The sequence below is a fragment of the Lytechinus variegatus genome, chromosome 12, assembly GCF_018143015.1.
Source record: "Lytechinus variegatus isolate NC3 chromosome 12, Lvar_3.0, whole genome shotgun sequence".
Lineage (NCBI taxonomy): Eukaryota > Metazoa > Echinodermata > Echinoidea > Temnopleuroida > Toxopneustidae > Lytechinus > Lytechinus variegatus.
The window spans coordinates 26201907-26229347 of NC_054751.1; the positions used below are offsets into that span (position 1 = coordinate 26201907).

Below are 27441 nucleotides of genomic sequence, written 5' to 3' on the forward strand. Positions count from 1 at the left end.
GAGAAAAAAGAAACAGAGGGAGAAAAAAGAGGGGGAAAGACAAGGGCAAATAAAGATAATAGAAAGTGAGGAAGAGAGAAAGAAAGAAACACAATGAAAGAAAGAGAGTGGGAAAAGAAAGAGGAGAGAGAGAGCGAGCAAAGAGTTTAATAGTGTTTATTTGCCATAATGTGATGAGCAAGTATAATTCAATTGGGAATTATTTAATTTCTCTTCCTTTGGTAGCATGTCATTTACAAGTTGAATCATGTCATTTGTTCGCTAACTGTTTAATTCCACAGGTTTTTGTTGCATCTCTGAAGCACATTTCTTTACAACATTGTTGATGTATAGTCAAAATTGTTTCTAAACTGATGTTCCTTATTAAATTTTGAGATTCATATAACTAGCTTTAATTGCAAAGCACTTTGCATTATTGTGGAGCATTTGAAACTGATACACAACTTTTCTTCTTGATATTTCAGCAAATGCCCTTTGTGATTCAGAGTGTATGAACGGCGGCCGCTGCATAGGAGCAAACAGGTGCTGGTGTCCTGAAGGCTACAAGGGCGCCCTCTGCCACATCCGTAAGTATTGTGTTTGTGAAATTTTTCTCATTAAGACACCTTATCTTTGTACAACACAAGTTTTAATTATGATGCATCTCTCAATTCATTTTAAGAAAACTCAGAGTGTAATGTGTGATCAGAAGCAATAGGTGAAATGATGTTGAACACTTCAAAAATCTCATGTGGGGTGGGGGGCAACATCTTTTGATAAGAGGGGAATTGGGATCTGAAGGTGATGTCTCTTGATTGAATAACAGGGTAACGTAGAGTTACGCAACACCCTTGTCACAGTCCCCGACCCTCCCATTTGTACAGCCCTCGTTTTACCATGTTTGAAGTTTATAAAAATGGAAATTACTTTAGTTGTAATATTAATATCAGACCCAGAAAGTGTAAACTTGAATACGTAAACAAGTTACATGTAGCTTTAGAATGAAAACATTCCCTCTTTTTACCGTGTTTGGAGTTTATATCAATGGAAAAATACTTTAGTTGTAATATTAATACAGTGAGACCCAGAAAGTGTAAACTCAATTACTTAAAACAAGTTAAACCATTACATAACATGTGATTAACTTTAGGACGAAATATGCCATATCTTTGAATCGAACCCACGTCCCTCAGATTGAAAGACAAGAGTCATAACCACTACACCGTGACGCCCCCACGTTGATATCCTACGTTCTTTCTCTTTGTATCATGTAGCTGTCTGCGATCCAGAGTGTCCTGTAGGTAGCGATTGTGTGAGACCAGGGGTCTGCGAATGCCTGCCTGGTAAAGAAGGAAGGAAATGCAGAAGAGAAGAAAAGTCAAGAGGAAGAGAAGTAGAGGTCTCAAGAAAACCATGTAAGAATCATCTCGTTTCATCATCTTTCAATGTGGTGGTGGTTTTCACAAAGATTTAAGTCTGACTAAAAATCAAAGTTAAATTCCTGGTTGCATACATTGGTCAGTCAACATTCCCAGCTGAATTGGTCAGATCATGCCCAAAGGACACACACTCTTGTGTAGTCATCAATGAGGTTTTTGCGTTAGATACTGGGTTTGTGTTGAAACTTGCAATAATTGGAATGTCACATCACATTTTTTGCAATCAATTGCTTACATGCAGTTTTTTGGCCAAAATGAAAAAAGCCTATTTGGAGATGATGGTAAATGGTTTTCGACAATCATGACAACAGCTATCACTCACGAGGATGAAGGTAGGGCTATTACCCATAATCCCAGGAGTTTAGTTCCAGTCAATAGCACACCTTGCATGGGGTTAATCCCAGGATTAAAGACTATCCTTTATCTCTCACCGTTTCCACCAGGATTGAGATGCACGATTGACTTGCCATTGTCTGAATGACAGGCTCATATCGTGTGTAACAAAGAAAAAACATTTTTTAAATTCTGGCGCAGATTCAAAGTCAGAATTTTACAGGCCGTGAAGTTTTCAAAAATGAAATTGACAAGCATAAAAAGGGTCATCGCTATAAAAACAAAATGAGGGACATTCCATCTTCCTTATAGCTTGCAAATCCCCCCAAAAAATCAATTTCACACTTTATAAGTGGTTTCAAATCAAAAAGAAAAATGAATTATTTAGATATTAGGCACCCAATCAAAATAATAATTGCTGTATAATCGTTAAATACATCCACTAAAATTTTATTTTATATTATCCATGCAACAGCAGCTTTAAGACATATTAATGTAAGGTAGTAATAACTGGAACAGTGCCTGCCACTTAAAGGGGATCATTCATCAAAACTTACAAGAGGTTTAAACCACTTAGGCCGTGTTTATGCTTCCACTTTTTGGGCCAGAATCAGCGTTTCTAAACGTGATTAGTCCAAAACACGGTTGCGTCCATGCTTACTTTCATTTAAATGCTGTTTCAAAACGCCGATCGTAAACTCACAAAAAGGTTCGTTTGTAAATGTCGTTTGACCAGAATCAGGCTTTCTGGGGAAGTATAAACAGAACGATGATCGTAAACGTGTTTAAATGACGTCATTTGGTACTTGTTTCCGGTGAGATGAAAATCTGCGGGCAAATACATCTTATCTCACGTAATAACAACACTCGGAAAAAACTTTCGAAAAAAAAGGCGCACGCAATTTGACCTCGAAGCCAGCTGGAGATCGTGATTTCGCCTCAGAAAATTTAAAACATAAACAGCACTCCCAGAACCACGTTTATGATCGGCGTTTTGAATCGGCGTTTGAAAACGCTGATTCTGTCCTCGCAATGGAAGCATAAACACACCCTTAGAAGAAGATAACATTCCTGTGAGGGGGCCCTAATATCTTATTCTATTTCACCATTCCTGCTTGTCCATTTCATGATTTGGATTAGTGATATCTGAGGAATATTATGGCTTCATTCATTGGAGCAGGAAAATACTGAGTGTGATTGTTCCAGGAAACATACGGAGGGTGATTATTCCCACCTTAAGTAAATGCTGTCTTATATACTTTGGTAGTATCAAGGTCCTCCAGCCCAAACATACGATTCTTTTTGTAGTCCAAGCATTACTGTAAATCTGCAGCACCATGTAACAAAATGTTACAATCCATTGTTAAAGATAAATTCCAGTTTTGGTAACGATCTCAAAATGACTTTTTACAGAATCTAATATAATGACCACCCAAGTGTCTGTTTGTATTCATGAATAAAAAATATGTGCCAGAGGATTCTGGAAGAAATTGTGTAATTGCTGAGAAATAAGCAAAATAAGCGCTGATTCGGTCACTTCCGTCGGGTCTTTATTCCAGCAATAATAATACGCTGTCCCACGTGTGCCTATCTGTGTTGGTGATCTTCAGTGTGAACATTTTTTAGCGTAGATTTCAAGATTTCACTAAGTTCAGTTTATGTAATTTTACCAGATCTAGATCCTCGATGATATACTGACAATTATGCGAGGTTTTACAGACTTTCTTATGAAATCAGTGTTTACTGCAACTACTGGCATTTCTCTTTAATATCACTTGTATCTTTTTTATGAAATGCAATACATAACACAGGTGGAAGCTTAGGCTTGTACTAGAGTCGTGACTGAGATCTCTATTGCTTTAAATCAGCTTTTAACTTGCAGAAATTGCCCAGTTTTCAAAAAGCACTGACTCTTTTACCTGGATTTCATCTTTTCAATTTCATTTTGAGAGAAAATTGTTTTTATGACTGACAAAATATCAGATGAATGTAACTACTGTTGAAATTAGATCTTTCTCTCCTTTCCTGCTTTTATTAAACCGACTTTATCTGAATAAAATCTACCTTTTTTTCTAAATTGGCAAAAATTGAAAAAAATTTAAAGAAAAGAAAAAAGAAATCATTGTTTGCAAATTGGCGACTTTTTATTTGTGTCTTACCCATTTTCTATTTTTCAAGTATAAAAAGAAATTGCAAATTAATGGCTGAACATTGCCAATTTGAGGAGCAAAATAAGATTAATTTTAAACTTATGAAAGCTGTTGCCTCTTTGGTCCATATTCTGAAGTCAGATTTTAATCTAAACTGTGGTCTTAAGTTTGGTTTAACTATAGAGAGCCAGTTGTGACATAAAGTCTGACAGTCAGGGTTCACATCATCAGCTCATTTGACTCTCAAATCATTCTTAACTAGCTGGGAAGGATAAATAAGATAATTGTCTTCACCATTAAAGAAATAGAAAAGAGCACAGTAAACATAAGAATCATATGATCATGTGAACAAATTTTGACCTGTTTGGCTTCCCTTAATTTTAGCCCAGAATTAGACCACGGTCTATAAGTTAAACCGGAGTTCAGAATACGGGTCTATGGGTTAAGGAGCATTCTTTGTCTCGACTGAACTGGACATGCTGGAGGTAGGGGAAAATGGAATCTGTTAGAAGGGGGACGGAGAGGGGTGTAAACTCACTCGGCAGACTTGCATTGAACCCTAAAGATCTGACAGTCGATAGTGTCCCGTCTGGGGCGATACTGTATCATCTTACAGTCATGTCCATGTATAGGAATTCCGCATCCCTCCAGCTAAACTGCCCCCCTGTCCGGCAGTTGTCCTTTTCAACACCCGCACCGTAAAATCCACAAACTTCGTGCTTTATTAACTCCTCACAAATTTTGGGAGCAATGGCTGCATGGGTTTATGAAATGATAATAATCATAATTTTATTGAGTGCAGATACTGTCTAAAATAAGGATATATTTTGCTGCATTCAGTCGTAACATTGTGTCACAAAATAATTGTTGAATTACTCTTTTTTCTTCTACTTCGATGTTTACTGCATCCTTTTTCTCAATATTTCTCATTAAAAATATTGCCTTTGCTTCCAAAATTTGATTGTTATTCCGGTAAAAAAAAAGTGGGGGTCCTTTGTTGTTTATTGTCTCCCCACTTACTTTTCTTCTCTCTCTCCTCTCTCTGTTGTTTGATAAAAATAATGATTACAAAATTAAATAAAATCAAATACTTTATTTAGTATCTTGTTTCTATGATTAAAATAAATTATTAAAACAATTCAGACAGCATAATATTTTTTTATATTTAAATTTGCAATTTTTTTTAACCAATGATATTTTAATTCAAAACATTAAAATTATTTATAAGAATGTGTATACATACAAGTATTCATGGGTGAATCAGTATTCACTGTGATAACATCACAAACTGGAGTTTATCATATAACATCAAAATTGTATATGGGATTACCTGAAAATGTAGGTGTTTACCCCCCCCCCCCTCCCTCTTCTTTCTCGCTAAATCAACATTTGGTGAACTATTTACCTTAAAAAAAGCACTACATTACATACTTGGGAGTTAATTGATGAGTTGTGACTAGGTGATTAGATGCTAGCTCGATAATTACTGCCAAGAAAAGTGCAAGGGTTCAGGCAAGCTAGGCCTGTAGTCAAGAATGAGGTAGTGTCATGGCCAATTTGAGGTGTTCCACTCTCAAGGATAATTGTACTGATTACGTGTTGCCAGATTAGCAGCCTATTTCAGGAAATGCCTTGGGTGCTTAATCTAAGGCAGATTGTTTTCACTTAGGGTCAAAATTGCCTTTCTCATTTTTTTGTATATGATTTGGAGCTAATAACGAAAATGATGTTTGGAAATGTAAGGAAATGTCAATCTTTGTCACCAAGAAGGCATGTATATATATCTTCTTGAATTTGCTCACTCAATAATTTGAAAGGCTAATTATTTCTCTTGATTTCTCATATTATTAAAAAAATATATGCTGTTCACATTTTGTTGAGTATTATAGTTTCTTTACTATCTAAAGTATATTTTCAATTTATGATTCTTCGTTGTGTTGTAATCAATCAATGTCTTTATTGTTGTATATGGGTCCACCAAATGTGTCTAAATAAGCAGAGATGTGTTTTAAGTACAGAATACCTTCTAAATCATTATCCTTTAATTCATTATGAATATTTGATTCATTCATAGAATGACATCAAACAGGCACCTTACCTATCATTGTTTTTTTTTGTGGCCATTGTTACTGTATTCATCATCATCATTGCGTTAATACATTAAACAAATTCTCTCAGCATTTGGTTATATAGGATATAAATGAATGAAGGATTGTTATAAATACCATTATCATTGATTGTCATTTTTTTAAATTTTAGAAAGAATGAAATATCAATAGGCACCATGAGTAACATTGGGTGATTTTAAGTTCAGTATTGACCCTTTTGTGTTAGTGTCAGGTCAATTTTTGCAGTGAGTATAACACCAAACATAAAATGAAGATGGTCCTGAAAAGTCACTCACTAGGTGTTTAGCTGTCAATGTTGTGATCTGGATTATTTGTGTAAATTTAGAATAGGTCTTGGGGCTAGAAAACACAATCCGAATGGTGCTTCCAACACCAACACCGTACTTGAAATCATCCAATATCATTGTTCTTATTGTATTCATTATCTTCATCATCATTAATGTTTTTTGTTTTACTTTAATTTTTTTCTCTCGCAGCATTTGGTTGCAAGAGGTTATGTAGGAATGGTGGATTATGTCACCTAGGAAGATGCTTCTGTCCTGCTTACACAAGAGGGAAATACTGCCAAAGAAGTAAGTATTATCTGATAGGCCTAATATGCATATGACATCATAATGTCATAGCACCCTCCCTCAGAGGATATAGGAATACACATGAACAGATTTGTCAAAGATGCACCAGCTGCAAATCACCAATGCATGCAAGGCAGTGCCTTCAGACTCTAAGATGGCAGCACGATGACGCCAATTAGGGTCAATGCATATATTTCATGAATCGTTTGAGCGCAACGTCAGACAATATTACCAAGAACAAACCATCATGATTATTTGTTGTATTTGATTCATGTTCGTTGAGACAACCTATTTTCCTCGACACAGACCACCTTTCTGTGAAGGCCCCCAAAATTTGTCTCACAGTTAATTTTAAATTCAGGGTGAGTAATTGAGATGGTAAGTCTTTTTATTGACAAGAGGTGGCGCTGTTCATATTTTAGATAATCGACTCCACCAATACTTTGTCATCCAGAATTCAAAATTATTTTTGGGTCCAGTTAAGCAGTATATCAAAGAATGCTTCACCAAAATCTCCAGCCATAAAGACTTACGTATAGAATCAGTAGGTTTGTTTTCATTTTTTTTGGATGTATGCTTATCTTATCTTCTTCTTGGTAAGGCTAGGTTAAGTTTAAACAACAGAACTGTAACAAGATTTCATTCACTATTTAAAATATATATGCAATGTTTGTTTTTTTTCGCTATAGCATTGAAACTATCACCTGGCGCTACATACACAGATCATTGGGAGCCCATTCTGCGAATGATGAATGGATTCTAGAACCTGTTGAACCATTGACCTGCAGGAACCTAACCACAGGACCTCACTCTTTGGTGCAGATCAGAACTGTTAATGACTTAAAGTGATCATTGCGGATAGAGCAATCAGCTTGAAGCTGTCAAAAACTATGTAGCGACAATTAACCAGTTGGTTACTGGAAACGGAGGCTCCCCATACAAAGCATATGGGAATTATGGAAGTTGGTAGTCGATGGGTTAACCAACTGCCCTTGGAGAAGATTCCAGGGGATAGTACAGGACTTGGAAAATGTTGATCACCAAGGAGATATTCCAGTTAAATTATTGAATCCTGATGAAACAAACTTTGGCAAGCTGATCGTGCCAGTTGCATTGACCTGCCTGTAAATTGATGTAAATTTAACAAAAAAACATTGTTCCTTAATAAGATGTTATGGACCGATTCCTGGATCCAATTGGAGTAAAATTCATTCAGGAATGGAATAACATGTTGAGTCGTTTCCGTGGAAATAGGAGCCATATCATGTGTATTGTCTGATTGATTGACCTTCTGAAAAGTTAAATTAAATCTTCCCTAAAATGCCCTTCCGCTGCTGCTATCCCCCCCCCCCCCCATCTCGGGAACAGTTTTAATACCTTATACAAAGTATATTAATATTTCCATACCATTTTGATATAATATCTTCAAACCAAGTTGAACTTTGACCACACATGTATGGAGTGCCAATTTATTCACCAAGTATAGATTACTTCATTATTGCAATGGAAAAGGTCTACACAAAACTTGCTTCATGATGAAATGGAGGAGAAAAGTGAAATATTATCCCTGAAAAGATCAATTAAGGATAACACATGGTAATAAAAAGCACTAGATTAAAAATGGTTGTAAGTGATGTATGTTATCGCTGTGACTTTATCACAGCTACCCTAATCAGGTTCTTGAGCATTCAAGGATTTCCACCTGACCAGGTCCCAATTTACTACCCTTGGGAGGAGAGTGGCAAAGGCACCTTTCGAAAGGACCTGAGTGCTGCAATGGGATTTGAACCCCATACCTCGAGCTTAAGTCTGCAGATTTATCCACTGATCCACAACTCATCTTCCTTTAATTAATATTTTTTTTCATGAATATTCAACAAGAAAGATGAAACTTAGCATTCCATAGAAATGTAGACAAAAATATTCCTGCCTTTGTCTGAACCCAAACTTGGATTGGCTTAAAAGGAATACTGCCCTTCAAATTAAGCCGAGTTACGCTGTATGTTATGGTATCTCCAATGACATAAAAATGCGAGTCCTATTTTCAATCGGGTTTGTAAGAAGCCTTTGTGATCATATGTGTGAAAGAAATAATGTCCAAACATGGCTTCTTTACTCATCACTGCCAAACATATGGAGGCGTTTATGTTAATTTATTGATTGTATGTAAATATCAAAGAATATATTGAGGTGTAAGTAGATGACAGAGATACACTCACATTCAAATTGTCAAGATATATTTGAATCAGTAAAGAGTTGTAGAACTGTCATTAAATTCAACCGATTTACGCAGCTCAGAGCTCATTGAAACAAATTCTCAATCAATGGTAAACAATTATTTTGAGCTCTTGCCTCGGTGCGGTAAGGCAAAGTTCTCAAATAGGAGCATGCATGATCGGTAGTAAGCCATTTTTTTATTCGAATTCTATTTGTTTTATTGGGTTTTTGTAAAAATTTAGTATTTTCCATGAAAAAAAATAATCAATGTCCACCACCATATAGAGTCAAAGTAATACATGTATATACTACACAGATGGTGACTAACCAAATGCCGTATATCGTAGGTATTCTTCATTTGACAAATCTATTTTCTCTGTTAACATTCATGACTTGCAGTATTATTACTATGATTTTGAATGAATATAAGGAAGATAAGTATATACCTCAAGGGTCAAAAAGGTCAAACTAGATTTCAATAGTATATTTTTGATAGAAGAAAAGTGAATTTAACTGCCGAGAAACGGAGTAAAAAAAATGCTGTAGTATTCGTTATTCAGGCAGTTTGATTTGATGTTGGGTTTTCTTATTTGTTAAATTATCGTGGTGTAAATATTATGATTATGTGCACTGAAAATGTACTATTACACAAAGATTTCTTTTCTTGTTGATAATTGTTTTCTTTGTCGGGTCTGCTATTAAGATTGTATTCAAAATTAGGCATTTGTAAAATGTAAATATATGCTTTGAATATTAATTATTGATAAAATGAGAGATATCGATGGAGGGCCATTCAGAATATTTGTCTGTACTTTGCAAATTGTTGTTAGGTGTGATCATCACAGTTTTATGTTATTTGTTTTTCCTCTTTGATTATCCTCATCTGTTCTTATTTTTTTCATCTCTGTCCTTCCCCCAACATCTCTCTCTGTCTTTCTGTCTTTAACTATTCTCTTCCCCCCCTCTCTCTCTCTCTCTCTTGCTCTTTCGCACCCCAGAACACAACATTTGTTTATTTATTGCTGTTACTTCTTTCCCCCTCTTTCGGGGGAAGGGGGGAGGGCACTCATCTATATTGCTGTACATGTACACATGTGTGACTACATGGGCCCAGTGCAGGAAGAGTTGCAATCAATCGCAACTCTAAAAATCATGGGCAACTGTAAAAATCATGCGCAACTTGATTTTCAACCAATCTTGCAATTGATTTTTTTTACTTGCGTTTAAACGCAACTCTTTCTGCAATGGAACCCAGGACTTACAAACCCACCCTAATCAAGTTTCATGAATAGGTAAACTTATACCCTATTCAAGTGTTTTTGCGTGCTTTTCGACAATATTGCCCCCTATACAAAAAAAAATATATAACACGTAAAACATATGCTGTGCGTGTTTTACTCTATAAACCTACCCTTTTCCTTGATTTGGCCTTTTTGACATTCTAAATGCAACACGGCAAAAACTACCCTTTTTTTTGGGGGGGGGGTGGAGGGGGTCGTACGTGTGTACAGCAATACAGTGGTGTCCCTCCCCCCAACAGTCCTGTTTTATCATCTGGAGTATAAATTATCTAGGGGTGTTTTTTATTATATTTTTTATTTGGTATAATTGTATATTCCATTGTATTCAGATGTGTTTAAATCCACAATCCATCAAATTACACACCACTCTTTTTCTATTTTCAATATTTGAAAAAGCAAATGTATTTTCCTGTGATTTTTTTTTAAATCCATTATGTAATCAAGTTAATCATGCATGAAAACAGAGGTTTTTTACTGTCTTCAGCAAGCACAAATTATGATACGTGTGTTATGTATTACTTGTTCTCCAATAAACTGAATATCAAATTAAAAATTTGGAGCTTTTTATTAATACCATGGTCACATTTGTTCTACCGCGGCCGTACGGCGAGTCAAAAACAGCCGTTTTAACATTTTTGTACCAGCTGAATATAGGTGGTTTGAATAAAAATGAATAAAACGGCTGTTTTCGACTCGCCGTACGGCCGCTGTAGAGCTAATGTGACCAAGGTATTACTTGGCAATAAGACTATCCTATCACCAATCCATAAATGTAGCAATGTTCTTGCTGGCAGCGAAAATGGTAATGTAGTTATGTGCCAAAAATTTCCTAGAAAGCAGGTCACCAAGGTTATAAGAATTTACTGTAAGTACAATATATTATTATTATTAAAATCGGACCAGATTCACTGATTCTAGAGAAAATTTGTAGGCCTCTTTAGAGAAAAGGTTGGTGATATAATGTAGGTCAAGTTTGAATGATTTTTATGTATAGAATTACAGTATTCATAACTTTATGAACTATTCATATTACTAAATCAATTATCTTTTAAATAATCAGTAGGCCTATGTATAACAGATGAGCGTTGGGTTCAGTGCCCTGTACTGTGTTGCTAAAGAGTGTGTTTAATCCAATCATTTTCATCTATGGAAAGCCAAGTATGCCATTGTTAAAAATACATGACTGTTCAAATCATGTCCTCTAAATATGGCAAATTGTCATGAATTATGAAGTGTCATTTCAGTGCAATCTTTTTGTGCACAAAAGGAGAAGTAACTATGCTTATAGACAAAGCATTATGGCAATGTTGGCTTTCCATCGTTAGAAATGATTGGATCTGTCACACTCATCTGTGAAATGGGGCCTGTTATTTCAATTTATACAATTCATCTTTATTTATTTCGAAAATCATGGCCAGTTACAAAATTTTGTTCAAAATAATTCATTTTACTCTGTAAGAATCAAGCTATAGACCCCTTTGATTTTTTTTTCTGAATGCATTTAGATTTATATTTCTTCTAAAATTCTGAATGATTGATATTTAGGGTGACTGTACTTTTGTGGTGAAGCTATACATATATTTACTTTTGAAGCTACCTGGCCAGCTATTTGATTATTCATGTAAATAAATGTATCATAATTATAATTATCTATATTTGATGTCTGTATACAGTACATGCATATCATTTGTAATTTAATGTGATTTGCATGAAAATAATGATTTTTGTTTTGTTCACAACATATTGGTATTCCTGAGTTGCACACCAGAATTGTTTTTATTTTCCTCTGAAATAAAAAAAAGTTCATATCTTTAATGTTGCACATTTTGCTTAAAACCTCATGTTTTTTTGTTCCTTAAAAAAAACAATACCACTTAATTCTCTTGCCATGCCAGCAGCTCAGAATAATTTGGTTGTTGACAAAGTGATGGTTAATTTGTGCTTATTTTCCTTGTGTATTTATCACCTTCTGTATTAAATTAGCACTTCTGCGAAATTTAGATCCTAAACTGAAACCCATGGTGTCATTTCTTCATTTGCAGTTCTGAATAATATTTCTTTAACTAAATATACACTGCAAAAACTCTGGTGTTGATTTAACACCAGCCCAGAATCTATATATGTCCACACCAGAGAAGTGTGAAACAACACCAGTTTGGTTTTGGTCTAAGACCAGATGGGTGTTTATACAACACCAATTAGTATTAAAACAGCATTGGTTTGATTCCAAACTGTTGTTGTTTCAATAATTCTCTTGTATGGACATATATAGTTTCCGGGCTGGTGTTAAATCAACACCAGAGTTTTTTTTTTTTTTTTTATCGATTTATTTCATTTCTTTCTTTCTATTTTTCACATGTAAGTCAAAAATACATAAATACAATTACAAAAATCAACAAAAGTAATGACCTTACATTTGCAAAGATTGGGCAATTATACAAACAAAATACGATACTTATATCATCATTTTATAAAACTGAAAATTCTTAAAACCATGGGTATTCGTGTGTATGTTAAACAAGAAAGGGATGAAATGAAGAGAGACCAGCTTAGAAGCTTTGCTTGTTGGACGCTGATCTCTCAAATACGTAAATAATGTAAATAACGTAATATAATGTGAACTTGGAAAATGATCATTCGAATCAAGGGAACGTAAATACATGTAGTAGGAAAATTGCTGAACATATGGAAAATAAATGCAGTGTATTACTGCAGTGTAATACTACTTTGCAGTGTAATACTATTATATTACAAGGTGATCTTTATGTGTGAATTAGACATTCCCCTGGTTGCAGTCGTTTCAGGATTTATCTCATAAAAAAGAGGCAATGACCCCCCCCCCCATCCGCCCAGAAAGGGAAGGGGGAGAAAGAACCAAAAGTATGACCGTTGACCTTTTTAAGTATCCAAAAGTGCCCCTTCCAACATTTTTAGTATGAATAGATTTTTCATGTAAGATCCCTGCTCCTCCCTGTAAGTGCCCCTACAATGTCTGATCGGTATAACTTTTCAATCACAAGATCCCCTTTCTATTTTGATAAATTGGTATGTTTTTATTTTCATTACTGGAATATACGTAAAGCTTGATATTGAATTAATTGGTAGTACATCTTAAAATTATGTTACTAGTTTCAATGGGTCAGATGCATAAAAAGAAACAATTGCTTTTGCTAGTAAGCTCAATCAAATACTAACTGTCTGGTAGCATTTTCTTGACGATTAATTAAGCTATTTCTAAAAAGTGTGCATTACATCTTACTTGTGCGTTTAAGCATTTGCGTGGGTGTTTTTCAAGCTCCATCAGAGCAGCTTCAGCGTTTGCTTGATCAGGGCGTTCGCGTGTTATAATCACTGATCTCTCCCCTTAAGTGGTTATAATCGTATGCACCTGAGAGAAACCCCAAGCCTACAAGAACAAGTTTCTTCCTATTAATTAAGTACGAACCGAATGCAAACTATATACACTGTTAGAAAATAAATCCTTGAAATAAAAGAAGTTCCTGCAGCAGAGTCGAGAACACCTGTAATCTTACCAGATTGCATAATCTTACAGGAAATTGGTATTTGGTGTATGGAACCTTACAAATTTCCTTTAATAAAACACCTTTTTTTCTGTAAAATCAGGGTTTTTTAACAGTGTAAATTTATTAATTAGAAACAAGTTAAAGGAATAATTTGACACCACGTCTAAGGAAGAGATGTTGCGTGAGAGAAGTCGTGTTTTGCGCTACCACTATAGCAATTGATTTCTAAAAGCAAGAAAATGGGTTTAACATGCATGAGCAAAGAGTTATGCATACGAAATAAAGCGATTGATAAGACATTATTTGCATAATAAAAACACAAAAATAGTGATCAAATGTGAATGATATATTAAAAAAATAAATACATAGCACTAAAAGACCCTGATAGATTAGTGAAAACTGGATGAAAATTCTAATCAATGGTGAATGCATAAGACTAAACATAATGAAATTATATAAAAGGGGTACTCCGGGCTGAAAAATGATTATATCTAAATATTTACAGTAAAATTTTCTTAATAAGATGCTGATTTTTTTTTCAAATTCTGATAACCAATGAAGGTATTGAATTTTAGAAATAAGCAATATTTGTGGAAACGGATGTATACACGTCATGAATATTTAGATGCAGGGCCCGCGGAAAGGTTTTCAAAGGGGGGGGGGGCTGACCATGCCAAAAATCACAATCATTTGGTCATTTTACGTTTTTGTACACGGTTTTGGAAAAAAAAGTGGGGAATGAAGCCCCCACCTCCCCCAGACCCCCCCCCCCCCCCGCTTCCGCAGCCCCTGAACATGCTGAATTGGGCTGATGATGTCACATCCCCATTTTCCTTGTTCTTATATGTTGATATGTTACGTGAAATCATAATTAGTTCATGCTTTCATAGATGTGTGAATGATATATCTCCCTTACAATGAAGTAAGACACAGCATTGAGTATCTATTGCATTAAATCCGTAGTCCATTTTTTCTTTGGAAATTTTTTGAATAAACATAATTTCATTGAATAAAATAAACCAAAAGTGGGGATATGACACCATCAATTTGCTCTTTGAATATTCATGAAGACAGCTGTTTCATCGAAGTAGGCCTACTGCGAATCTTCACTGTAAAAACTGTAGTGTCAAAACTGCAATTGGTGTAGAGGACCACACACTGAGGTATTAAAATAACACCCTAGAGATTGAACATAGCACCAAAGAGTGTAAATGTAACAACCATAGGTGTTGTGATAACACCTATAGGTGTATTGTAAAACTAACACCACCAATTTAACACCGGTGTAAAATAACTGTTGTGGTCCTCTATGTACACCGGTTAACACCACAGTTTTTGCTGTGTTTGATTTGACATAACCTTGTTAGTCTTTGTCATATTTTGATCAAATTGTTCGTGTTTTGTTTGTCAATTTTTTAAATCAATCTTAATTATTCTTTTTAAATCATATTATTTTCAGGCTGGAATACCCCTTTTAAATGGCCCATGCATGACTAACGAAATCAGGCGACGAATGTAAAATGCCAGTTAAACGATAACAGATTGTCTGCATTAAATAATAATAATGATGCACAATTTACATAGATGGCGCTACAGGTGGCATCTGAATCCATGATTTCAGTGGTGATAAAAAGGGTGAGAGATAGGGGACATTTTTCGTATTCATATTTATACATTTCATCCTGCTTTGCGTTTCATCAACCTTGGTTTTCTGACAAGTTGTCAGATTTGAAAATTTTCCTTGATTTTGATTGGTTGAGAAGCACAGTTCCTATGGTAACCGTCGGGTAAAACAGGACTTGTCAGATGTTTTAATGCAGTAGCGTATAATGAGCCAAAACTTTTGAGGGTGTGAGATATGGGCAAACTTAATAAAAGATGGGAGCGAGCGAAGCAAGCGAGCAAACTTTTTTATTACAAAAATCCAACTTTGCGACAGATATTCATAAAATAATATCATGTTTCATGTCGTCTCACCCCCACCCCTCCTTCCCTAGAGTAACCAAAAGAAAAAAAAATATGACGAAATCACGAAATCATAATGTTCAGCAAATGGTCTTTTTGTGAATCAACCATACATTTGCCACTTTACGATTTTGGAACCTGAATTTGAAATTTGCCTCGGACGGACACAGAGATGATTTTTTTTCCAGTGAAGTCCTTTCTTGTATTATAGTCCCGGATTGTAGTACTGTTTATCATTAAAAATACAAGCGACGAATATCAATAAAAAGAAAATAATGATAATATTTACATAATCATTATAAACTAGATCACGAAACAGAAAATTCTTAACACTTTTTTTTTTAAATTATGCAAATGCGAAGCACGTACGAGCTAAAGCTTTTGATACATTCACCTGAAAAGAAGCGTTTTTTTACAAGTAATAAATCTCAATCCGAGAGCAAGAGTTTCTGTAATAATGAATGTCTATTTCATTTAACAAAATGATGAAAGCTAGAAGCGAACCTTTTTTGTATATGGACTTGAAAATGGGACGTTTCAATCGTCATTTAATCTTTAACAGGATATTGAGGCGTACATTGCATGCAAACTTTTTTTTTTAGTGACCTAAAATTCGTTCATTTTCAAATTCTTCTCTTTTACTTATTTTTATAACTCCTTATGCTTTTTTCCTCCTCTGTTTCATTTCCTCTTCTTCTTTTTATTCTGTATTTTTTCTTTATATCAATGAAAATACCATCTGATTGGTGTGTAGTCATCAGCAAACACTTTTTATTCCACAAATTTTCTCGTTATTAATTTGGCTTCTGCTTGCGAGGCTGCAAGCTTCGTCAGACCTTCGTCGTAGCTGGTGCTGTTGACATCATGGTTGCTGGAGGTGTCGTGGTCGAGTGGTCTAGGCGCCTGCTATACACGGAAATAAGTCCGGGGTACGATCCGCGGCACCTATGCCCATGAGCGAGGCATTTAATAGACAATGCTCTTCTATCCTGTTCTCAAATAAATAGAAATGCTATGTATTTTTGGTAACTAGGTGTGCAGTTGTTTTTTTTTTAAGTTAGACGGTGAACAGAATAGCTGCACATTCATTCAGGGGAAATTTCTTTTCTTTTTTAAAAAATAATATTGGGAATAATATTCATTAAACCCAGTTACAACTCAGTTATAATCCAGTAATAACTCAGTTATAATCATACAAGATATGTTATATAGAAAAATATAATGCAATTCTGATTCATATTCAAATTAAAATTCGCAGTTTTATTTCCAACAGACCATAAAGTATGATGAAATTAATCTCAAACTTTATAAATGATAGTTAACATGATAATAAACAAAATAAAAAAGATTCACCAAGTTATTTCATTTCATTTCTTGGTTTCTGCAACACTTTTTATAAACACATTAACAAAGAAAATACAAAAATAATATACGTATAACTGACAAGAAAACATTGAACAAATTTGCATTTTTCTATTAATACATATCGATTTTTAGAAGGTTGCAGTCAAGCTTTATAGTGGCAACCCCAGTCAAGTTATGCTGCTATTCCTTTTTTTTTAAGTAATCATTCATTTGAAAAAGTTAAACAGAAAGTTTGGTCAAAATAACGTTTTCGTGTAACATTTTCTCAATAAAATCACATTGAAAGAGCCTTGCGTGGAGCTCAATTGTAAAGCAGAAAGGTTTTATTACATTTTAAGATTTTTTTTCATTATGGACTTAGATAAGGCACGATGTTATGCTAGAGCAACCTTTATAGATTTCTCATCAGCATTTAATACTATAGAACCCCATATACTCCTGGAAAAATTAGAAAATCTAGATGTTCAGCCATCTCTTATATTGTGGCTTCATGATTTCCTCCATGAAAGGACACAGAAAGTTAGGGTCAACGGCATTCTCTCTGATGAAATTACGACAACCATTGGTACTCCACAAGGGTGTGTTCTCTCTGCGACCCTTTTCACCCAATACACCAACGACTGTAAATCATATAACCCATCTACTCACATACTTAAATATGCAGATGATACGGTGATAGTCGGATTAATTGAAAATGAAAATGAATTGGATTATATGGATACTATCTATACGTTCGAAAATTGGTGTAAAGCAAACTGTTTACTCGTTAACTCCAAGAAGACAAAAGAAATTGTCTTCGACTTCAGGCAAAAGAAATCATTTGAACCAACTGATAGACCAGTACATATAAATGGTGATGTTATTGACAATGTTGAATGCTATAGATACTTAGGAACGGAAATCGACAGTAAACTGTCGTGGGATGCAAAGTCAAAATGCACTTTGACCAAATGCAATCAACGGTTATATTTCCTCAGAAAGTTAAAGTACTTCCACGTAAATGATAGGATCTTGTATCTATTTTACCAGTCGATCATCCAGAGTATTATTACTTTTGATTCAATCATCCGGTTTAATAATGCAAAACAGAGAGATAAAATAAAGCTTAGAAGACTTGTTAAGCAAGCCAGCAAAATAATGAATAACACTGTTGATCTAGATGAAATCTGTAAAGAAAGAGTACTTTCGAAAGCTCTCTCCATTATGTCTGATCAAACCCACCCCCTGAATAGCCAGTATGTTCAATTAAGAAGCGGACGAAGACTGATATCTGTAAAAGCAAGAACCAGTCGCCGCATTAATTCGTTTGTCCCTTTCTCCATAAGAGTTGTCAATGAAATACAGTAGAATAAGGAGTATGGTTTATTTGTAGAAACAATTAAAGAGAAAATGCAGCAGACAACTCCGCAACTTACATGTCGATAATAATTGTAGAGTTTTAGAGATGAGAAAGTTGGGAAGGTATGTCCCCTTTATGTCTCTCTACCCCCCCCCCGCCCGCATGTCTTAACTTGAAAGAAGGAAGATGTAAAACCAAGATTTAGCTACAGCTTTAATTATATCACTTTCAGAATGAAGAAAATAAATAATGTTTAATACATAATATATATTCACAACGTTTATACCATAAAAACTTTAAGAATATAATCAACCAATAAATGAATGAATAAATAGCTGAATAAATAAATAAATGCTCAATAGCTTTGCCGGCAAAGTCATCTATTTTAATTTATGTATACATTCCATGTATTTTATAACTCAGTACAATCACGATGATTATGTTCATGTTCATGTTATTATGTTACTGGTATATATGTTCATTGTTATGTTATTCTGTGAATTTTATGTTTGTTGCAAGAATTGTCAAGTTATACAATTATCCGTTTAGCGGACAAATAAATGAAATGAAATTATTAACGCATACATGTATCTGTCAGTGGCGTAGTGGTTTCTAGTGGTTTAAAAGCCCTCTTTAAATTTTTTAAATACCAAAACCCCCTAAGAATTCACCCCCAAATAAGTTGTGAAGATGTTTAATTTTATTTGGCTTGTCATTTTTTAGGTATACAGACCTAAAATTGGTGGTGAAGACCGTTTTTTTTGCAACATTTCATTCAGCTTGAAAGCCCCCCCCCCATACAGTATCTCTTGTATATCTACCTTCACGGATTGTATCGGAATAATTATGGTTATGTAACAGAATAATTATGGGCCTATAAATAATATCACATGCATAGGGAATCCTTTTTCATGCGAATTATTAGCACGGAACTTCATTTTTTACGATTTATTTTTTAATTGGATTTAAGAGTATCTATGTATACTTGATTAAATTAACTTTATTGACATTTAGAAATTTCAAATTAAATTACCAAAGTGATGGGGGGGGGGGGTGAGTGTGCAGAAGTTTTGTTTAGTATATGAAGTTTTCTCTCACGAATCCAAGTTTATGTGCTCTCGAATATGATATATAAAAAAAGAAACCTGCGCGTCGGGTGCGCTAGCTATAGGCCTGCACTATATCTTATTTCATTTTTACTGGTGGCATTAATTGTATGCCTGTACCATACAGGCACAAATAATGGGAAACCCGATTGCCCCTCAATATTTCTGAAGAACAAATTTACTTTCTCCGAGTATACTAGTGGTATTTTGTGCTATATCATGCAACTCTAAGAAAAAAAAAGGAAGACGGGCTTTAGTTGATTCTTCTCATATCCCACTATATTGCCACTCTTTAACGGACCTTCCTCACTCATACATACACTACAGGTAGAAAAACTTGCGGCCCTTAAAACTATAACGACCGAGAATAAAAAAAAGAGAAATTGGAGAAAAAATAACAAAAAACAGAATAGGATTTAATTAAGCGCGCGATGTTACTTTCTTAACATTTTTGTCAAAAAATAATTTATCACAAAATTATATTTTAAGAATGAAACATTTTCCTCGCTCGCTTTGCTCCCTCAGGACTTTGTCACGCGCTACGATCTGCACCCTCAATCATGCCCTCAATTATTTTTTTATGCTACTGCTGCATGTCGGATTTGAAGTTGGAAGGGGGCCCCTGAAATAACAATTTGAAGGTAATTTCAAAATTTTGTTCTGTAAAACGATTTCTCTTTCGGCTTGCCATACCTAGTTCATGCTCGCTCGTGATTGGTCCGTTTGATTTAAAGCGCCCGTTTCAACGCGAACACGCAAAGTGCACCCAATTCAAAAACAAGACTGACTTGTATTGCGCCACGATACATTTCTGATATAAATTTCAACTTGAAGATTACGGTCACAATGGTAAAGGGTTTAGGAAAGCCACCGCAGGAGAAGAACATACAGGTCGTTGTGAGATGCAGGTAAATTACTATAGTTTTTGTGTAAAAAGAGAATCGAGAGCGACTGCGAGATTTTGAATTTTGAATTTTACATGACACATTAATTCCTCCCATCCCGCTCGCCAGCCGCGGCGGCAGCCACCGATCCCCAACCCCGCTACTGGTGGTGGCTCGCATTGTCGGGCAAATTGCGTCGCGCTGATCAGTGCAGATCCTTGACCTTGCCTTGGATCGAGATTGCCCGAGAATATACGAATCAATATCGATAATCATCATGATCAAACAGATTTAGATTCTTAGTAATAGTATTATCACTAGTATTAACATGATTAACACAAACACAATGCCCGGGGCTGGGAATCATGATATGAATGATTCATTAGAAAACTTAAGTTAAATATTTTTAGGCAAGCTGCAAAGAAACATGAAAAATAGGACAAGTCCACCCCAACAAAATGGTGATTTGAATAAAAAGAGAAAAATCCAATAAGCATAACAGTAACACTGAAAATTTCATCTGAATGTAAAATAAAGTTGTGACTTGTGTCTTTTGACATTTCAAAGTTTCGCTTAATTTCACAAAACAGTTGGGCCTAGGCCTAATTTCCTGTGCCAATGACTGAATGAGGAGACTGACGTCTAATATCCACTCACGATTCCTTATGTATTTTTCTCTTTTATGTATTGCTGTAATCGAACCTAATTTTTTTGTGTTGAATAAAAGAAAAAGACAAGACAAAATTCATTCCTCGTAAATGGCAAGGTATGAAAGCTTCTGAAGTTCTGTCTCGTCTTTGATTGAACTTTCATAAATTTCAAATTATTTCATAAACATGAATACAGAATAGGCCTATATTTTTCTTCATAAAATGAGGGGACATTGGGTGATTTCAAGTACGTTGTTGAAATCTAGTGTTGGTCACTTGGTGTTGTGAGTAACTTGAAATCAGGCTGGTGTTGGGATTGACCACGAAAAATATGACGTATTTCCGGCAGTTCGTGTTGAAGGATGGTGTTGAATATCGTCTGCTAAACCCAGCACTGCAGCTGGTGTTGACGCCGATCTACATGTAGGTGCAGTTTCCCCATTCACCAACACCATGCCACCAGGGATTGGGAAAATCATGATTTCAAAAGTTCGGTGTTGGTGTTGGCAATCTCAAGCCCGTGATCAGGCTGCAAACACGATGATACATCCCCGTAAAATTTGCTTTTACAATTAAGATGAGTTCAAATTATTTGAGCTTTATATATTTTGAAGAAGAATAATGTTCACTCTTTCAAATTAAAGCATTTGTATTCTGTACGATGAGAATTTAATGCATTTCTCTCTGATTTCATTTTCGTCGTCGAGATTTCTTGCGTGAAGTTGAGATGATTTAGCAGCGCAGTGCAGAGGCGTAACGTCATGTGCTATCGATAAACGCAACCGGTATCGTTCCTCTGGACTCAGCTCGGTGTTGGAGCTAGGTTCAGCAGACTTTTTACGCTCTCAACACCAACACGGTACTTGAAATCACTCATTGGAAGCTAAACTGGGTATAAAAATTGTGATTGAATTACGTATTGCAGTAATCGATCGTAATTGTAATCGTTCCTTGTGACTGACAAAGTAGTGGTAAAGACCGTAAACTATTCACCTTCAGAAATTTCCATATTAATATCAACAAAAATCAATAAGAGATGAAGATGAATTCAAAGCAAATCAGCGCATACTCCTGATTGCGTTCCAAAAAATGGTTGATTAGAAAAGTTGAAACAGGAAGTGCAAACAACCTACTTACTTACTTGGATACGTAGAGATGTAAAGCTTGTCGCTTGTTTGCCCCTCGTCACGTTGGATAGTCTAGTCTCTGGTAGGGTAAAAACTAGGCCTGAGTCATCACGGGTTTTCCTCAAACCGGGTTTGAGTGGGAAAAAATGGGCGGGGACCGGGTACCCGAAATATTAAAATCATATTTCTTTGAAACTTTGACTGCTGTTATTTTTATGCCATTGAGACGCATGACGCTGCCTGTATGAGAACCGATGATACGCAGGGGAAGCAAGTGCCGAGAAAGCGATGATTCGGACAAGATTTAACTTTAAAAAAAAGTTAAGCAAAATTCAACTATTCCTATTTTTTTAATATGAAATATTAAATCACACACACAAAAAAATATCACAGCAACTTACATTTTTCTTGTCATGTTCGATCTTGCCTGGCAATGCCTGCTTCCGACGCGATATCGACGATCTTGGTTATGCATAATACCAATAAACTCGAACAAGGAGAAAGATCTACGCATGTGCTAGCAAATGTACCTCAAACTCGCCCAGTCATGATTCTAGATATCGCACAGTGCAATGAGCGGAGTGCAAGAGAGCGGGGAGAGGAAAAGGGAGAGAAGGAGAAAGAGGGGGGCGGGCAGGGCGGGATGTGCCAAAAAGGCCCGAAAAAAACACATGGACGAAAGAGATTTTTTTGCGCACAACATAAACAATGGAATGGGATTATGTCTGCCCTTTGATTTAACAGCCATGCACCTCATGTTCAACTTTTGCCTTCCCGTCATGGAAATGACTGTCTTTGTCCAAACTCCAAACCACATTGTAGCTCTTGATTTTATTTTTGCAACATCATCATTCTCATTTCTCATCACAGTCATCATCACTTTCCACGCATGGCCATCTCCAAAATCACAATTCATGATCATCATCACCAATTTCACCATTCAGGCAGTGACCACCATCATCATTGCAACCATGATTCAGTTGATAACATCATCATCGCTACCACCGCTGCCACCATCATTCATCGTCATTATCTTATCATTATTATCATCATCATATTCGTCATTTTCATTAATCATTGCCAATTTGCCATTATTCAAAAGTCAAAACTCATTATTAACAATATACTAGTTGTCTAGTAAATTTTATTATTTTTTTGAAAACCACTTATGAATACCATCAAAATGATCAAACGAATACGATCGCCATTGGAAAAATAAGTAGTGTCAGAGTTGCACTTCTAGCTAGGGCCTAGGATAGGATCGAAATAGTGAAGGGAAATAAAGAATTTCATGATAAGCCAGGGCAAAACGCTTCTGAATTTGAACGAAACATGATAAAAGAGTACATGACCTAACACATTACATATTATTACCTAAATGAGGCATTTTGGAGACATGATATAAAAGCGTATTTTGTCTGTCTAACTGATTAACTCAACATAAACTACGTCACAATGGCTCGGTCAGCGATCAGCTGAATGACGAGTGACCATAATATTCGTACACCCCTCCTCCTCGAAAAGAGTAATTTTCCTACTGCACCTACGTACAATAATAGCGGTCCATAATATCCGTATTCCGAGCTCATCAATCCCCAGCGCATTTGTGGATGCGTATAAAGAGATACACTTCATAAGGATCCGCGCACCAACTATATACGTCATAATAAAGACAACGCTGGATACAAGCGCTTGTAAGTACGTCATAATGGTAAAGTGCAGAATTGACACTAAAGGCTTGACCAAGGTACATGTAAGTCCAACAATTTAGTTCTATAATCTATCAATATGTTAATTTAATGTACCAGAAAGAGGTAACAGGTTATAATAATAATATTGACTGGCGTTACTTTCGGGAGATACCAAAAATATTTCCCTCACTAGACCCATATTGCCCTCGTCTTCGACTCGGGGCAATATGAGACTAGTTTGGGAAATATATTTGGTATCTTCCTTAAGGCCAGTCAATATTATATAAATATTGCCCCAAGAACGAAACCACACTCCAGAAACCGAAAAAGAAAGGTTAGGTCCCTGGATTGAACAAGCAGAGCACGTGCAATCATGCAAAGGGGAGACATCAACATGAACGCCTTCCGCTTGTTCTGTCTCGCCAAACATATGGATTATGTCTGCCTGCTGCATTATTGAGCACGACCCTAAATTCGTAATCTGAGCTCCCTGGGCGAGGTCTCTTGTCTGGCATCTATCAAACGCTTCTTAAATAGGTCACAAAGTACATGACAGTGATTTGAGAAGGTAGGAGAATGTATGAAATCAAAACACTGAGGAATGGAGGATTGATAAAGGATTTTATGGGCAGTTATACCCGAAACCCGAAAAAGTAAAACCGGGTTTTAGGGCGACGGGCGGGGCCCGGTCGGGGAACCGTTTCGACTCAGGCCTAGTAAAAACTGGTAGGGATGGTTTTTCCAGTGCCTCTCAATAACTGATTTGAACATATTGACACTTGATGCAGAAACTGCTTCCTCTAGTAAAGCATTCCAGTTATTTATACTCCTAATTAAAAATTGAATATATTGCCTTATTTGCAATTTGCATCTGCTCTTGAGCAGCTGCTATTATAATGGTAAAATTCATATTCCACATTTGAAACGTTTTTCCAATATCAATATGTACTAAAAAAGTGGTTAAATCTGGTCAGTTACTGAAAATGAAATGATAAATTGTCAGTTCACAACACTAAAATACACAGTGCAGTCCCATGTTATCATTTTGATGTTGGAAATATGTTGAAGTCGCGTAGCGTTGATCTTTCGGGACCAAGAATGAACTGATATTTAACCACTTTTAAGAAAATAGCCTGGACTTTCTAAAACATTTCCTGTTCTTTGGAATGATGAATTTTACCAGTATAATAACAGTTGAGTGGAGGTTGTTTGTCTACTGTTTCGACATTCCCGATCAACACTTTCAGATCAGAGAAGCTGTTTGCTATAATGACATTGTAATTGAACATAATCATGATGTATATCTACATGACATAATCATGAAAAAGAAAATATTCTGTTCTTTGAAATTCTGTTTCTGTCCTCATTCTCTCGTTATCATTTTTTTCTTTGTTTTTTTAAATTTCATTTAAAAATGAAAGTAGAAATGACTCTTATTTTTGTTTGAAGAATAAGATAAATAAAGTTATGCAACAATTTCTATAACCAACAAACAAAATTTATTATAGATATATGACATGCACTGTACATTTGGTGTGATGATTTAACTGAGGGTTGTTGATCCTTTATTTTGTATGTTAATGATTTAATTTGGCATTCATTGCCGAACCCCGAACCGAACCAAGTTCAGAAAAAAATTACAGAACTCTGCCGAACCCGAACATGCCGCCTGACTTGCAGCACTACTCTAGGTAGGCAATATCTACAGGTATGATTTCTCTCTGAATTATTGGAGACCGATTAATAGACTATTTCTGTCAGGGATATGCTCCAATGAGACTTTGTCTGGCTCTGCGGTATCCGTTGAAGAACCTGGCTGATCCCGAGCTGTTTGTCATAAAAATAAGCTGTTTTCCAGCATATTTTTCAGAAAGGTGGTAAGAATATTTTATTTGATATAAGGGTCATTTCATTGGGTTTGGGCAACAAAATCGTGTGATGTCCATGAGATGGTGGTATCAGCTTTTACATCTCACAGAGAAGATGTGAAATGGGGTTATAATTTTGAGCGAAATATCCACTTGTGAGATCCAACAAGCACAAGCTGCCATGCGCATTAAAACAAAATCTAATTAAGTCCTGAAGCATTCAATGTATGTTTTGAAGATTAAGAAGTTGCCTCTCTGTACAACAAATTATTTTCATTCATTCTCTGTTGCAGACCTGTCAATGGAAGTGAGCGGAAGCAAAATTCTTACTCCATTTTGGATGTGAAGCCCTCCAAAAGAGAGATTATTGTCAGCACAGAAGTTGCTGAAAAGGCCTCTTCAAAAACATTCAGTTTTGACAAGGTACAGTATGTACAAATAATTAAATTAAATAAAGATGAATACCAGTTGTGGAAACAATCTCAAAAATGAGTTTGAACAGAATCCAATAAGATTAAAACCTACATGTACCACCAAAATGTTTGTGTATATAAATAGAAAACATTGTTACTTCATCATTTCAGGTCTTTGGCCCCAAGGCTCCCCAAATTGAGGTCTACAAGTCAGTTTGTGCACCAATCCTTGATGAAGTGCTCATGGGATACAACTGCACAGTATTTGCGTAAGTCTACACCTCATTAACTTCCAAGATCAACATTTGCATTTTTGCATTTTCTATTGAAGTCTACATTTATGTTGTGTATTTAGAAAGCCATCACTTTTCATTTGCAAAATTCAGAAAGTTTGCACTTTACTTGTATCAAACATTGAGAGTAGCCTGCACCTTGTGAAAAAAAAATGATAGTGTGAAGTCAAGCGCATTATTTCACTCTGAGGTAAATAACCGAGGATTGAATTCTTAATCGATTAAATTCAATTTGATTATCTGTAGATTATGCCAATCCCCATTTTTTGAAGCAGAAGAGAAGTAATAGTGCATGATAAAAAGTTACATACATGAAATAAAGCATGGAGTTCCAGTTAATTAGATAAGATGTTACTTAGAATCACCTTTTTTATTAAAGATATGATTTATTTAATTTGATTTTAGCTACGGGCAGACTGGCACTGGGAAGACATTCACCATGGAAGGCGAGAGAACTCCAGACCCAGATCTCTCCTGGGAACAGGTAGGATTGCTTCTTCTTTTTTCCTTTTAGCTGCAGACATATACTAGCTGTCACCAATATGACTTGGGGTGGTATTCTGGAACTCTGTCATAACTTTTGTCATAAATTTGTCATTTCTCTCTGAGATGTGACACCGCTATGATTGTCACAAATCAGTAAATATTCTGAACATTGACGTAAAGCAATATGCTTATGTGCCCCTCGTTGATTTTCTTATCTTTGGTAAGGTTTTTGCCAAAATTTTTCAGTTATGTAAGTACTATTATCAAACCAGTACCCCAATTTTACTGTGAGAAAATTACATAGAAACAGACTCTCATTAACATGTTCATTGTATTCCGGATCTTCTAGGATCCACTGGCTGGCATCATTCCTAGAGCGATGCATCAGATCTTTGAGAAGATGGTCGGCACCGATGTTGAGTTTTCAGTCCGTGTCTCTTATCTGGAGCTGTACAACGAGGAGCTCTTTGATCTTCTATCCTCTCAGGAAGACACCCAGAGATTGAGAATCTTTGAGGATTCTGCTAGGAAGGTAAGGAGACAAAGGTCAAAAGCCACTTGGGTTGCACTAGTAAATGCTCAGTCACAGTCTCCTATATGGAGCTGTACA

At 35.6% G+C, this 27441-nt stretch overlaps 2 protein-coding genes across 2 annotated transcripts in view; both read left to right on the plus strand.

Annotated features, from left to right (window-relative positions):
- Window positions 1-8511, plus strand: part of LOC121424879 — a 91830-nt gene extending 83319 nt beyond the window's left edge. The window contains exons 8-11 of the mRNA XM_041620727.1: window positions 465-566; window positions 1254-1394; window positions 6507-6602; window positions 7292-8511. Of these exons, the coding sequence (XP_041476661.1) occupies window positions 465-566; window positions 1254-1394; window positions 6507-6602; window positions 7292-7365 (413 nt within the window). The 3' untranslated portion in view covers window positions 7366-8511. The remainder of the gene's footprint in view (window positions 1-464; window positions 567-1253; window positions 1395-6506; window positions 6603-7291) is intronic.
- An 11654-nt stretch (window positions 8512-20165) lies between these two features.
- LOC121424746 (kinesin-like protein KIF11-B) overlaps window positions 20166-27441 on the plus strand; it is a 34605-nt gene continuing 27329 nt past the window's right edge. Inside the window, exons 1-5 of the mRNA XM_041620507.1 lie at window positions 20166-20327; window positions 25933-26062; window positions 26224-26321; window positions 26751-26829; window positions 27181-27363. Of these exons, the coding sequence (XP_041476441.1) occupies window positions 20266-20327; window positions 25933-26062; window positions 26224-26321; window positions 26751-26829; window positions 27181-27363 (552 nt within the window). The 5' untranslated portion in view covers window positions 20166-20265. The remainder of the gene's footprint in view (window positions 20328-25932; window positions 26063-26223; window positions 26322-26750; window positions 26830-27180; window positions 27364-27441) is intronic.